The 15,189-nt window shown below is 41.6% G+C and overlaps 1 protein-coding gene across 5 annotated transcripts in view; it reads left to right on the top strand.

Annotated features, from left to right (window-relative positions):
• Positions 1–15,189, top strand: part of MAD1L1 (mitotic arrest deficient 1 like 1) — a 353,278-nt gene that overhangs the window by 192,212 nt on the left and 145,877 nt on the right. For all 5 annotated transcript variants that reach the window (XM_080556171.1, XM_080556172.1, XM_080556169.1 and 2 more), the window contains one exon: positions 6,651–6,741. In XM_080556171.1, the coding sequence (XP_080412297.1) occupies positions 6,651–6,741 (91 nt within the window). The remainder of the gene's footprint in view (positions 1–6,650; positions 6,742–15,189) is intronic.

Genomic DNA, 15,189 nt, shown 5'->3' with positions numbered 1-15,189 from the left:
TCTGGCTTTGTCCTGAGTTAAAATCTATTTCCCAGGCAAGGGCAAGAGGAACTGACAAGTACCTGCTTGTTACAGACTTGTGGTGTTAGGTTCTGCTTATGGTAGCCCTAAAGCCCTCTAGATAATGTTTCTCTCTGTCCTTTTGGTTTTAAAAGAATTTCTTTGATACTAATCTCATCTCTCTCCTCCTTTCACGAAATTGTGTCAAAGCCTCCACACAAAGTATGACAGAAACACAGGCCTGTTCCTCGTAAAGCCGTTAATGGTGTGGAGCTGCACTCCAGTCCTGAGCCGCACACTGAAGGCTATTTAATCAAAGAGGCTGAGCTTCTGGAATCGTTTCACACTGATATTTTGTCTTTCCTTTCCCATTTCAGTACCGCATGCCTCAGGGGCCGTGGGTGCACAGAAACCACAGTCCCCGGATCTAATTCCGGGCTGTTTTTTTCTGTTGCTTTTTACTGAACCACTTTTAGTTGTTACGGTAGACTGGCTGATTTAAATACTTGTCCCAAGCCTTGATGCTAGTCATTTAGCTACAAAGCTGCTCTAAAAAGCGTGCATTTGTTTGTTTTTAATCACCCTTGTCAGTGCTCAGCTCTTGGTTTCTAGCAGTAAATGACTGAGAAAGTGTTCTCTTTTAGCTGGAGCTGTCTGTGCTCAGAGGCTAGTAAGCCAGCGCTTGCTCATTTTTCCGTGTGTTGGCTACTCTTGCTGCTTCAGGTCTCTTTTCAAACTCTCAAACACTCCATCCAGTAGCACGCATGCTTCTCTGCAGTCAGAATCAAGTCTGAATAAAGCGTTTTTTTATGGTTCTAGACTTCAGCAGTCAAAGGGTATGGTTCAGCCTTATTTTGTGCTTTCTGGCATTTTCTGTGCACTGGACGTGAACCTGGGCCAAGCTCACTCTTTGCAGAAGAGGCTCCTAGTCAAAGCAACACGTGATAACTCAGGGGGATAACTCTCCCCCTGTGTTTGGTGTTCAGGAATAATTCTCTGTGATCCATGGCAGAACCCTCCACGTGTCACGGCTGGATGCACCCTCTCCATGCAGCAGGACTGGGTAGCTGTGAGGAAAGAACAGGAGGAGTTTTGGAAGAGAAGAGCGATCAGTATGCAGAGGATTGGATCTGCTGCGCTTGCCCTCCTGCTGTGTCATCACAGGCCTCAAGTGTTTACTGGATTTTACATAGCTGCTAAGGAGGAGCTAGCAACACGAGCTCCATCCTTCCTCCTTCCAGCTACAGACTGCAGCCAGCAATTAATTCTGGCAGAAAACAGGGGGAAGAAGAGTATAAACTTTACAATTTGGAAAGTGGGGAAAGAAATCCCGCAGATTATGATGGAGCTATTTTCATTTCTGCAATCTGTGGTCTTTGAAATCCCATTAGCAAAAGTACGATGCGTCTGGTCTGAGCCCAAGCACTCCAGTTAGCTGCTGTCATGAAGGAATGTGAAAAATAGAGGAAATCCAGTAGAAGCCAGCAAGAGGAGTCTGCTGAACAGGAATGGACCGTGAGCCTCCAGGCATTTCCATATACACCCTGTGGTTAGGAGCTAACTTCTGAAAACAAAAGCAGGAGACATATAAAGTGAAAAAAAATCCATATTAATCGTTTGAATCTGTATTCATCTCCTGCGAGTGAATGAGAGCCTTTAAAAATATACTTTTGTCTCATTTTTCTTTAGTATGGAAAGTAAATTTTCAGCAAGAGACTTGAAAGAGTTCATCAGTTTTTCCTCCTCCTCTTGAGAACAAAGTGCTCTTTCGTCAGACCTTTTATAACTTTAAATGTGAAACTCTCTCCCAGCACCATCGTTTCTGAAGAGACAATAAAAGCTGGTGCTAGCACTGTCATTTCTCACACTTCTTGCAGCTCCCTCTGAAATCACATTTGTTTATATTCTGCAGATGTTATGAAAAGAAAAAGTGGTCAAACTCTCGAGTTCATGTACTGTGGGATATAGCGGAGCAGAGAGCATTTAAGCATTAACACCTTTTAGAGGGAAGGTGATAGCTGTGCAGAAACTAATATTTCAGAACCTATAAATAAAAGAAATCTATTAGAAAAAAAAAGAAACTTCTCCGAAGACTTAAGTGGCAACAGCTGAAGGACCTTTTCAGCTGGAACAAATCTGAACTTTTTCTCTCTGCTGTCAAACTACAACCCCAGTAAATCCTAAATGTTTTCTGTGGATTTAGTGACTGGGTAGAGTTACAGTAATTCAAAAGAAATTCATGTCCTTGCCAATGCCTATTAGTCACACTTGCTGGAATTCTGTCTGCTCTGCTCCTAACACCATCTCAATGCCATCTGGATCCCTTAATAGCGTCTTCCCAACACATACATTTTCTGCTCCATTCAGTAGTTTCTTGTTCAGCAGTAGCATTTCCACATGGCCATGTCCTCTTCCCAGATGGGGCCTCTGCGAGACACGTCCTCATTGGCGATACCCATGCTATTCTACAGGCATTCGGGTACCACATCTGCAGACATTAAAAACAAAGAAAGAAGCTAGAGAAGTGATGGTGGCCAGTTGGCACTGTTCAAACACCTGGATTGAAAGGGACTTTTGGAAGTGCCTAGATGCTAATGAAAAATTGTAAAGATTATCCCCTTCTTTTTATTTTCTGCTTCTTCCTTCTGAAAAGCAAGCAGCCTGGCATTTGCTGTCCAGCAGCTATTGCTTACCTCTGAAACACTTCTTAGACAGACTGAACACACATGGTGTGATGTCTCCTGATCCTCACAAATGTCATATCAGTAGACCTGAAGCTGCAGGTTTGTGTTTTTTCTGTGTGTGTTCCATCTTCTAACGTGGGACAGTGAAACATGCAGTGGAGGCAACATAAACCTCAATTTTGGGAAGTGGGAAAATCTGCAAGTCTGAGTAGATGACAATTTATCTTTGTTCTTGCGCTAAACTTGATCTTGCAAAAGGCTGCAGAGATGGCTGTCTTTGGAGCCTTTACCCCTGGGTTAAGTTGTCTGCATCTCATGCAGGAAAAGTCTCCCAGAAATGCGAAGAGTTCTTTTTCACAGTTTAAATATTTTCATGTTTTCAAACCCCTGTATGGAGAATAAGTCGGTAAATTTTCCAGAAATTGATCTGAATAATTTTCCCTGTATCGTTAAAGTTGAGAACGGTGACAGTATTTTAGAAAGTAACTGATGTTTCTTCCTTCCTTATGCCACAAGGCTGCTTTTAAAATGAGTACACGCATTCATTCTGGGCCAGCCATTAAGTTGATAGATGGCTGTGCTGTACCCAGATGTTGCTGTACTCTGTTTTTTGTTGTTCTCACGTGAACGTGTCGTTGATTGTTCTCCTTACCAGAAAGTAACTCCCCTATGTAACAAGTTGAGGCATGCAAATTGATGATAAAATAGCATCACATATTTCGCTGCAGATGTCCCTGGACAGAGAGTGTGCAAGGTGCATGCAGACTAAGGCTGCCTTTATAGATGCTGGAGCATCATTCAGAAGCAGTATGCAGTTGGCCCTGTACCTGAATTTACTTAAATGAAAAACTCAAGTGTGAAGCAAGTAAATATTTTTCAATATTTGACTGCTGTATCTTAACCAGCAGCTGCAAATGCTTTGCTGTGTTTATATATAGATAGGATTTCCCTTGCTTCTCTTTCTTTGCCACTGGGGAGTGTTCCCGAGGGCTGTAAAGCAAAGATAGAATAGCACAAACTGTTTCCTAATGGCTCTTAATGCTATCCCACTGGAGATCCAGGACACTTAACGGCGTTAAAAATAGGTTAGAAGAGGGCTAAGCAGTGAAAGCACAAGTGAGTCCTAAAAAGCTCCCTGGTACAGAGGTTACAGCAGTGTTCCTGGACCTCTGCGCAGAGGAAGCAGCAAGCTTTCTCTCTGAACGAGTGGCGTGGAGGCAGTGCGGGGGTCCCTCCCGTCTGAGGCAGCTTCGTCTGCCAACCCCGAGGCCACCGGCCATGAAGTACGTGCTCTGGGGATGGCTGCTGCAGGCTGCCAGTGCCCCACACTCCAAAACGGCTGGTGCCTGGGTGAGAAACGGAGGGCAGGAACAAAATTAAATCTTAAAACTGCAGGGAAGTACCATGAAAATGTAATGACTTTAGCCTCCCCTCGTTACGGCCTGCTTGTCCCTCAGCTCTTCTCCAAGTGTTTTCTGGTGACCACTGTGAATGATTTCAGAGAGCACATTGGAGGCCTGAGCTCAAACATCTGTCCAGAGAAGTTTTGTAGGCGATAACAGCAACATTGCAGCTTATCTGAGAGCCTAAATGGGCAGAAATTTGCTCTAAATTAAAATCCAGCTTGTCAAGTATGGAGAAAGGACTGATGAGAGTCCTGTGTCTGGCTCTGACCTTTCAGGAGCTGTTGTGCTCATCTTCCTCAGAAAAAAGCGTTGCTGTTCTCGTGGCCTGCTTTGCAAGCCATTTAGAAACACGCCATTAAAAGCATTAATTCCATTTTGAATTTCCATTTTTTCTGACCTTTTCAGTCTCCTGCTTCTTCAGCATCCTCCATCCCTGCAAACTTTGTGTCTCTTCTGGAAATTATTGATGATCTTTTTTAATGGCCTAGACAATGCTAAAAGCCACTCGTCTGAGAAGCTTCCAAAAGGGAAAAAAGATGTTACTTAATAATATCTGAACATTACCAGCAGGGGTCAGGCTTACAAATAATTTAAGTAATTCAAGCTGCATATTTGTAAAGGAGACATTTCTGTGCTGAACATGTTGTAGATCAGCCAGCTTCTGTGGAAAAGTTTGTAGCTTTTCCCTCACTTGCCTGGTTAATAGGAGAGACGACTTCTCACTTGTACCTGAAACTTCTGTTGTATAATTCCTGGATATTGGCAGATGGGCATGTTGTTTATTGTCACAATGCAAGGATTTTCAGCTTAATTTAGATCATTTAAAAGTGTGTGTTGTCAAGCAAGATAATTAATTTTTAAAAACTATTCTGGTAAAGAATCCTCCAAAAACTGGATGCAAAGATCGATGTTAATATGTATTAGTTGCGCAGTTAATCGCAAGAAGTTAAAATGAGAAAGGTGAGGTTCTCAAGCAGTGTTAAGGTTTTTGTACTCTGTACTTAAATGCAAGCAAAAATGTTATATTGAACTTTTTATAATAATTTCTGCTGCATAACAAGTTTGATAGAGTTCTCTGAAGGATTCAACAATCATTTGGCTAAAGCTGATATGGTTGATATAATATGTTTGACCTTTCAAAAAGCTTTGAGCCAAAGGTCTCAAAGAGACATTACTCTGTTGGAATAAAAAAGAATGTTCTTTGTTGGATTATTAAGAATATAAAATCACAGAGGGCATCCCAGTTTGCTGTCTGTATTGATGGCCAGTAGTGGATGCCCATGCAAATTGGGCGAAGCTACTGGGGGTACTTTGTCAGAAGGCTCTCCTAGATTTTACTGTGTTTTCTCCAGGATTTCCTGGGCCAGAGATTATATCTTTCTGTTTTGTGAAGCTTAGTACGTTTTTCTTCTATTAATTTATATCATGCAAATTTACAAGATGGAAAATCAAGGAATAAATTTTCATTTTTCACAATATAGGGGGTTTTCCACTAGGTCTTAGAATGGTTTTTATTGGGAACTCGTCCAACACAAAAAGAAGTTTGTGAGTAGTGATAGAGTTTGAGGTAATATGAAAATATACAGGTTATCAGGCTGTTAGTATTTCAGGAGAATCTTATGATGCTACTTGATAGAATAAGAGATGAAGTTTTAGATAAAAAAAAATATATATATAAAATCCACGGATGTATGAAAAACGTCTTTACTTTTACTTGTACAATAGTGGGCTCTAAAAGGGCTGTTATCACTCTAGAAAGAGATCTTACATTATTGTGAACATTTCTCTAAACATATCAAGGAAGTGCTCAGTGGTTAAAAAGACAAATGGAACACTAGGAATTATTAGAAAACAAGTTGAGACCAAAACAGCCTCATACTACTGAATACATCTGAGTGCTGTTTGTAATTCTAGCTCTTCCCATAGCAAAAAGTTTATATAAAACTTGAAGGACAATAAAGATGAACAGAAATATGGAAAGCCTTTGATGTGAGGAAAGACTAAATTGAAATTCTTCAGGAAATAATACAGGGAGGCTTTTAGAGTTGCACAGAGAGGGGAGCATGGTACAATTATTCACAGTTCTTCATTGCAGAACTAACAGGCGCTCAGTGAAATAATCACATGTGAAGTATAAAACAAAATGAACTAATTTTTCATACAGCACATAATTAAATTGTGGAACTTACTGCCAAGGAGCATTGTGAAGGCCAAAAGTATAAATCAGATCAAAAAGAGATTTGACACCTTCACGGAGATTTTAGCTGTTGGTGGTTATTGAACATGATGGTCTAGACTCTGTCTCTCTTCTCAGGAAGTATCTAAGTTAAATTTGCTTTATATTCAAGTTGTGTATTTTAACTATGTATTTTTGAAATTATATTTTAATCATACAAAGTTAGTTCACACAAATAGCTAAAAGATACACCTCAGTAGCATAGCTTTGTGACATTGAATACAGGAATCATCTGCCACTGTCCGTGATTTCAGTTTTTACTTGATCATTTGTAGAGAGACTGGGCAAAGACAGAGTGTTTATTATCTTTCCTTTCCTCTCTAGGCTGAAGATTGAGGAGCTAGAAGCTGAACGCAGCAAGCTGGAAGAGGAGAACAGATCTCTGGAAATGAAACTGGAGAAGCTAACTCTGCAGGTAGGAAACTTGGACGTCCAAAAAGAGTGGCTGGAGAGCCTGATACAGTCCATACAGTTCTAACAGATTTGCCAAATTGAACCTTACAACACACACGTTCATTTCCCTCGGTCTGGGCAAGGTGCTTTAGGAAGCCTGTGCAAAATGCACCGATACACCTTTATCTTTGTGTTATTGAAGTGTTTGGGTGTTGGATTCAATCACACACATCAAGTTTTTTCAATATGCTTGTCTAGAACCACCAGTTTGTGGCCTCATTAGACAGTAGTTTTCCAGTCCTGGAAGCATCAGTGCTGTTGAGAAGATGACAACACGGCAGTGCCACAAGAGCACAGACAGTCAGAGGCAGGAGGCGCGGAGTCAGGAGGATGAAGGGGTGTGCTTGTTTTGCTGTGCTACTGCAGGTGTTTTACCATTTGTTGAGGTAGCTGCCATCCTATATGGCAAAAGGTCTTCAGTTTTTCACTCTGGCAAGATCAGTGAAGTCTCACCCTCCCTGAAGGAAGGCAAGGGAGCCCACAGCAGTCAAGTGGACTGTGTTCAGCCTGCTCTGATGTTGGTAACAACTTTCCTGTGCAGAGGAGGAGCATGGAAGTTTCTTCAAGCTTTCATAGCATTTCCTGTCTGAAAGGTGCTGGAGCAAACAAGAACCTGTGCACGTTTGTTTAATCACAGCCCATCCTGCTATGAACAGTGTTATCTCTCCCTGCTGTTCTCTCTGATATGCTGAACAGCTCTGCATTGTAGCATTTAATTCTCTTAATTTTCCTTTCTTTCTCTCTTTTTTCCCCCCATTTTTGTGTAAATTGGTTCGTGGTAAAAAAAAAAAAAAAAAAAAAAAAAAAAAAAAACGTAGTTTTGAAATTACCCAGATTTCTGTCAGACCATTGATTTTATCCTGACACCTATTAGAGGTGGATCTTTTTTTTTTTTTTTATTACCAATTCCTAGACACAGGGGAAGTGACAGCTTTGATAAAGCAAGGAGCTAAGAGCTGCTGAGCATCTCAGCTGAGCCATGTTTAGTGTGAAACCTGTCACCTGGCTCACCTTTAATTGGGTTTCAGTCATCAGGAGATGAAAGCTTTGGGCTGGTGTTTGGATGCTCAGGTCTCCAAAATACACAGCAGCAGCTTTGGTTTCAGAGCAGGTTACAACTCACTCAAGTCGTATTTAATCTGTAGTCGTTGTCTTACGGTGGCTGCTGGCTTGCCAGGGGGGCCTGACCAGAGGAATTCCCTGTTTTCTTCCTGATGCTGAGACATGCTCTGTGCTGCTCTCGAGATGCCAAAGCACCAAGTGTTGTAAGGCTCGCATTCAAAGAGGAAAGATCCAAAGGCTATAGCGTAGTCTTGCTAATTTTCTGCCTTGTGGTCATCAGCATCAGCTACCATTTGGACAGCTGAGCTTCTGCAGTATAAAAAAGTAACGTGGTGATAGGCTGGGAACAAGATGCTCTTCTCCTCGCTTGTTTTCTACTTGTATCTTAGAGGTGGCTGCCAAAAGCAGCTTCTCCAAAGGAGGAGGACTAGAGAGGAGAGCATAAATATAAGGAATATGTGAGTTGAATGCTAAAATGTCAGTATTGATCAGCGTGTGCCCACCTGAATGGTCAAGATTTTGGAACTCCTCAGAGGGCAAAACATCAGCTTGCCTGGTTTTTATTCGCTTAGCATATAAAACACCTTGACAGGCCAAGCTTGGAGTGACTTTTTTTTATACACGCTGGAAAACAGTTCCTTAGAGTGGGAACCCACTAAGTTAAGGATAAGCTTAGTAATTCACCTCTTTTATCAATGCTGAGAAAATACACTAAGGATATTATTATACGCTGAGATAAGGTCACTAAAGTGTTGCTAGTTTGATGTTATTTATTCCTCTCTTTGAAAGAAATCACTGGGAAATGATGGGTTAAATTAACTTCCCTTTATCACAAAGGGGAAAAAAAAGGCAAGACAAACTTCAGTAAAATTTTCTTGTGATTTCTGTGTATGAATAGAAAGATGATTGAAATTACAAACATGGGAAAGCATGGCATCAAATCAAATCAAAGTGTAAGAGAAAGTAGAGGGTGATGTTAAACAAGGTAGGAAGAGGCCAATTTCTGACAAGTCTTTATCTGCAGTTCCTTTTTTAAAATAAAAGCTAACTTTCTGGAACTGTGTCTACTGAATGAAAGATGCATAGGGAGGCTGTACTGAAGTTGGGAATTTGGAAGAGGCAGGATTTAGAATTAGGGCTTTGCCTGCTTGACACAGGACTGGACTGAAATCTGAATTCACAAAGCCGTGTGTGGTGAACGAAACTGAAGGGCATACAGCTAATGTTTCCTAATAAAAACCATCGAGGGTTGACTGCACTGATGTGTGGAAAGGAATAAGATTTCAAAAATGTTTGCCGCCTCTCACGTCCTCCTGTAGCTCAGTACTGGCACGTGGCTTTTGCTCATCTCAGCTTTGGCTGCTGATAGCAGTAGGCACTTTGGTGTAAGATAGGCGCGTGATTCACACTCCCCGAGCTCAGTATTAGCAAATAAAGAAACAGAGCTACCGATAGCTATCTGCAGCAGCGTATATAACATCTGACATCTCTTTGTATTCCTTGCTTGTGTGGGGACAGCTTGAATTATGGCTGAAGGCGCTTTCCACCTCCACACACCCTCTCTTCCGAAACCCCTTGGCTCTTGACACCTAGCTGTAGGCTGCATTGATTTTCCTTCACTGGTATAAAGACTTTAGCATGGATATTACTCACTGGTCAGGTCTTTACTGCTAATAAAAACCTCAGATTACAAAAACACGAGAAATGTTTGGACTGTAGGGAAATGACACCCTGCTGAGATGCCTCCCCCATCACCCAGGATATTATCTTAAGAATAACATCTGAACTGCGGCTCAGCAAAGGGATTCAAATAATATGTGAAAAGCGAGGGTTTAACCAGACAATTTTATCCCTTCCTCCCCACTGTCTTTCTTTTGATGAAGTAAAAAAGACTGAGTCTTTAATCTGGGAAAGAAAACGTGCTGTTACTGCTTGGTCTACGGTGGGCAGGCTTGCTGAGATTTCTGTGAAAAGTTTGGTTTGTTAGTTGTCTGAAATGATTTGGGCCATCTTCCCGAGTTGGTGGTGCAGCTTGGCCAGGAGCGAAAGAGACTGATCAAATCAGTGCTTTTTGGATAAAGTGGAAGGAAAGACTTGTGAAGAGTGTTCAATTAGCATTTCTTACTGCTAGGAGCCTCGTGTTTACAGGCAACCAAGCGGATGTGAAGTGTTCCTTATGCAAATACTACTCTCCTGCTTTTCCTGCTCTCTACTCTTTGAGCTGAAGGAGAAGAGATTCTTCAACTTCGGCTGCTTCAAGGAAGATTGATTAAAATCAGCTGCAGTTTCACTTAATTGGAACCATATGCTTGGCAAGGGAGCAGGACTAGTTAGAAGTCCTCGTAATTAGTTCACAGCTGGTTGGTGAGAAAAATGAAATTCCAGTTTGAGTTTGATAAGTGGATCTCTATAGATAAAAGTCAGGGAGATGCTTTTTTTACACTGAGATATGTTTGGGCTTGGAAATCGTCACTAGTCCCATAACCAAGCTAGCATCCTTATCCTTTTGTGTGTATACATGTATATTTAGGAGGCCAAATAGATTGAGCCATTATTTTCTTGCTAATTTTGGAGTAAAAGGAATCACCTGTGGATGCTGGCAGTGAAAGCAATCTGAGCAGGGTCCCAGGAAGCTTGAAAAGAGGACCCTGAAGACTTGCTGAGACCCTTGGTTGGGCTGTGTGAAAGGCTCAGGGCTTGGCATGGGCTCTGAGCTGATCAACTTGTGAGTGTGATGCCCATAAACGTAGTAATAACTAGTTGTCTTTAGCCTTTCTGCCCGTCACTAATGTAACAGCAACAGCCATAAAAATGCGATGTTATTCATACGTATTGAAATAATTGGTTTTGTCCGTTACCTCAGGGCTTGAAAGGAGTTGACTGGTTAGCTGCAAGTAGGGGTTCCTGTCTGAAAACCACCTTACACAGCAGGAGGGGAACATGGTTTTTACACAGTGGTTTTTAATATAGAAGCAGAATGAAATAGGAGTGTGTTTGAATGACACGCAGCAGTGTAATTTTAGGCTGTTTTTTCTACCCTGAGCACTACAGCACTGTAAGTTAGCCTGAGTGCTGTGCTGGCTCCAGTGGCTGAGCTCGCCCGTCCAGCTGGGTGTTCCTGCACAAAGTTCGGTTTTGGATGTGGTGTCAGGATGGATGAGGGTGCTCCACTCTGTGACCTCGAGTTCTCCCAAGTACGTTTCAGCTAAAACTGCTTGTGAAAATGAGAGCTCTAAGGTTTGGTCTACTTCAGGTCTACGTGGTATGGGGGACACCCATCAGAAAACATTCCCCAGCCAGAAGCTGGTATTTAGGCTAAATTTAGTTGTTGGAACTACAACCAAGGGACTGAACTCCAGTGTCCACAAAGGAACTGCCTGAGAAAAACTTACTCCACAAGAGGTACTGTGGGAGTATTTCTTCCATGCTGATATGACTTTATTCAGAGGTGTTCATTAATCCATGTGCAGTAGTTCCTTTCTAAATGTCAAACTTTACTATTGTTATCGACCATTTTACAATTTAAGATATTAATCTGGTTAAATTCAATCTTAGTTTCTTCCAGGTTTTAAATTGATTATTTTTACACAAATTAAAGCATAAACCACTTGTCGACTTCACTGCTAGTTGTGTCGTAGCTGTAATAATTTAAAGATAAGAAAAAGGTGAGTTTTGCAGGCAGTATTTTTTTTTTTTGGGTAGGAATATCTGATATAATTGCCGAAGTTAGTTACAAATAGAGTGGGTGTCTGCAGGCTCTGTCCTATTTGTCTGCTGTAGGTTATTTTAATTGGACCCATTGTGTTGGTCCCACCCATGCAAGAGGCTCGGCAAGGACAGCGGGCGGCTGCCACCTGCTTTATTTCATTTTTTTCCAGGAGTCAAACGCCCATGGACGATGATATGCTGGGACATCCAGAGTAACCTCGTGCTTCTATTTTGAGGGAGCAGCAAAAGGGTGCTGGGAGCTGTGCTCCAAGCAGTTTGTTCTGTGTTATTCCCTGTGGTGGACAAGGGAGTGTTTCCCATCTTTAAGCATTAATGACTCATTTTATACTTAGGACTTCGGCGGCCAGGCGGTAACTGGCTTGGAGTTAAGAGCCCAAGGCAAAGTTGAGGTCATTTAATAGTCTAACTGTTCATTATGTGACCAGTGAAGAATGATGAATGAATCATTTACACTGTTATAAAACTTAAAGGGACATTGTCAACCTTTCAAGGTTTCCTAATTGACCTCTCAAATGCTCATGGAGCTTCTTCATGGATCATCTTGATGCTTTCCCTTTCTGGGTTAGCCTCTGAGGCACAGCTTGCTCTCACTAAAAACCTCAGATGGTCAAGCTCAGTCCTTTTAAAAAAAAAAAAAAGAAGGAAGAAGAAGAAAGAAAGAAAAGTAAAGAAAAAAAGAATTTCCTTAAATGGATTTGGGCAAACCACTTTTGTATCTCTTCAGTCAGGTGTAGCTTTTGGTAAGGCATAGGAACAGATTTGTGTGTGCTTCCAGAGGGATTTAATTACAGGATAGAATACCTGAGAATATACAGCGGGAAACACAGTAAAAACAAGATCAGCTAAGCAGAAGAGTGCAGGTTCCGGTCTGCAAAAGAAGGTCATGGTACAAACGTACTGCCCCACCCCGCCAGTATGTTGGGTTTCATGGGAGCATCTGGAAGTGGCTGGGGTGCAGAGCAATCTGTGGTCCTTTCCACAGGCTCCTGCTGGATTTTTTCAAAAATAAACTCCTCTTTTACAGGCAGAGATTATCTTCTGAATTTAACAAACTGCACTATCTGCCCAAGTGAGCACCATCAAAGGGAGACTGCTCTGGGGGTCATTCCACAGTTTTGCTCAAAAGACCAACAAAAAACCCACGTGGTAAACATCTGTTGCCTCAGTTAAATTTGTACCTTTTGGTGCTAGTTATGGACCCGATAGCGCAAGTGTAGCACAGGCATTTTATTCACAGATTTGCATTCCTAATGCTTAGCCTCATAGCAAATGTACTTTCAGGTATTTGCGGCTACCTTTATGCTTTCAGGAGACTCCCTGTGACCTAAACGCCTCTGCTTCTCACTGTAAGCTTATAATCAGGATGTTACGGGTATCTGGCTTTGACAACTAGCAGGTATGGGATGCTTGCATGGAACATTCAAGGCATTTGAGAGCATGCATGCACCCAGATGGCTGTGACCATAGCATGGACTGGGTCAATCTCGTACCATGAGTAGCAAGAGCAGTGATAACGGGGCAGAGGCAGTAACATGCCAGTGGCTAGAGCAGCGCTGCAGAGTCACTGAGCAGGTACTCTAGTGGTTAGTATGAGCAAAAACCTGTGTTGGTTTACCTTCACTCTGTTGCTTGCACTACTTAGGTTAAGCTGCAGTCAAGCTGCTTTGCTGTGTAGGTGTCTCTAGTGTGGTAGACTGCTAAGTGTAGATGCTAAAGTGCTACCCAAATGAATCACAGGAAAAGATCTACCCCTGTAACAAGCCTGTGATTTGTGCTAGAAGAACTCTGTGATTTGGGAGAAAATATCTTGAATCTTGTGCGTGTGGATTAGGTACAGGAGAAAGTCCTAGAACTAGTATAAAACAGAAGGAGTACAACACTAGTTATATCTTTATATATATATAATACATACTTCAGCCTTGAGGAGTGCATGGCACTGAATTAGCTGAGGCTATGCAAATATTTGTACATGTAAATTCTGAAAACATTGCAGTTATTAGAATTAACAGGAATTAGAAATGTTCCTTGGGGTTGGAGAAGAGAAGCATAAACATGTCAGCAAGTTGTGGCGGTTCAAAGAGAAGCTGTTTCTTGGCCTCTGTGGCCCTGATAAATGTGACGTGCAAGTGGATGTCTAATAAAACAAGGACATGCATGGTACAGACTTGCTAATGTTTGTTAACATCAGGGACCGTGATCGCATAGATTCACATTTGTGCAGGGAAGTTTTACCAATGTGCCCTTTAAAAAAATTTTTTAAGGAATTCATACATTGAATATTAAACAACTGAAGCTCTAAATTTTACTGCCAGAGCTAACACTGTATTGTTTATTTCATGCAGCACCTTTCTCGAAGTTCTGCAGAAACTGATTAACATTTGCATAATACATATAACACAAAAATCCATAATAAATTCATTAATGTACTCCTTTTGCTATCCCTGCAAATATCAGCAGTTGTGTGGCATCACACAGCTCATTAGATGAGCAGAAGAGAGGATGGGTGAGCACTGGATTTCCTGAACAGCTCTGAAACAGGAAAAGGTCACTGCGCTAAGCCTTGCTACCTGAGCAGCAGCATGGAGAGCGCAGGGTGAGTGGGGAGAGAGCTGGGGAGGGGAAAATGGCCCCCTGGAAAAGGTCTCTGCACCCATAGGTATATGCAGCACAAACTTTATGAGATGGTGTCTATGCTAGAGTAGAAAAATGAGTGATGAGCACAAAATGTGGTTGAGGATACAGCCACACCGAGGAGGAGGTTGCTCCTAGAGTGCATGTGTTGTGTGGGGGGCAAACACCAAGAAGTTGTTGAAGTCCTGCTGCAGGACAAGAAAGCTGTTTGGAAACAAGCCTTACTTTCCGAGCAGTTATTGCAGAACAAATGGTGAGGTTTTAAAAGTTGTGTAAGATTTTACTGCGTGGTAGGAGGTTCACTAAACCAATAAATCTGGGGGTGTTCTGCGTGTGCACAGCTTTCATGGATGGAAAGCAGGGTGATGGACACAGTGCTCTGTTAGCCTTGTATTGAAGAGCCAGAGTAATTTCAACTACAAGTAACTGTTCAGATACATTTTCATTTATAAACTGCCGCTCCATCCTACAGTGATAGCTGATAAAATATTAGTAATCAGCAAGTAGAGATGACTTCCATGCAAGAACAGCATTGCACTGATTCCCCAGAATCACAATGTGAGTGAAAACCCAGGCTGGGTAGGCAGACACAACCATTTTAAAAAGAGGCTTCGCTTTTTAGCTCCTCTAATCTTATTCATCACGTAGCAAGGAAAAAGCAAAGTTTCAGGAAATAAGAGCGACTGTCCCTTTATAATTTTCTAGTTTTACTGTGTAGTCATTTGATGGCACAAATTAGTTTTCAATTGTTCTTTCTTCATTTTCCATTATTCTTCTGCTTTGAATTCTGCTGTGATGTCACAGAAACAAAACAAAAATGTCGTTTTGAGCTAAATAGGGAAAATAATGCATGGAAAGGTTTGTTTACTGAAGCTTTGTGCTTTTCCTTGGATTTCTATGAATAAACACCACGTCCTTAAGTTACAGCTCTCTCCATATTTGGCTTTTAGCTTTTCATTACTTGTTATCGTTTCAGCCTTTGTTTGAC

Source organism: Anser brachyrhynchus, assembly GCF_964034855.1.
Source record: "Anser brachyrhynchus genome assembly, chromosome: 15".
NCBI lineage: Eukaryota > Metazoa > Chordata > Aves > Anseriformes > Anatidae > Anser > Anser brachyrhynchus.
The sequence above is the reverse complement of the archived record's forward strand: the minus strand, read 5'-3'. Positions and strand labels throughout refer to the sequence as shown.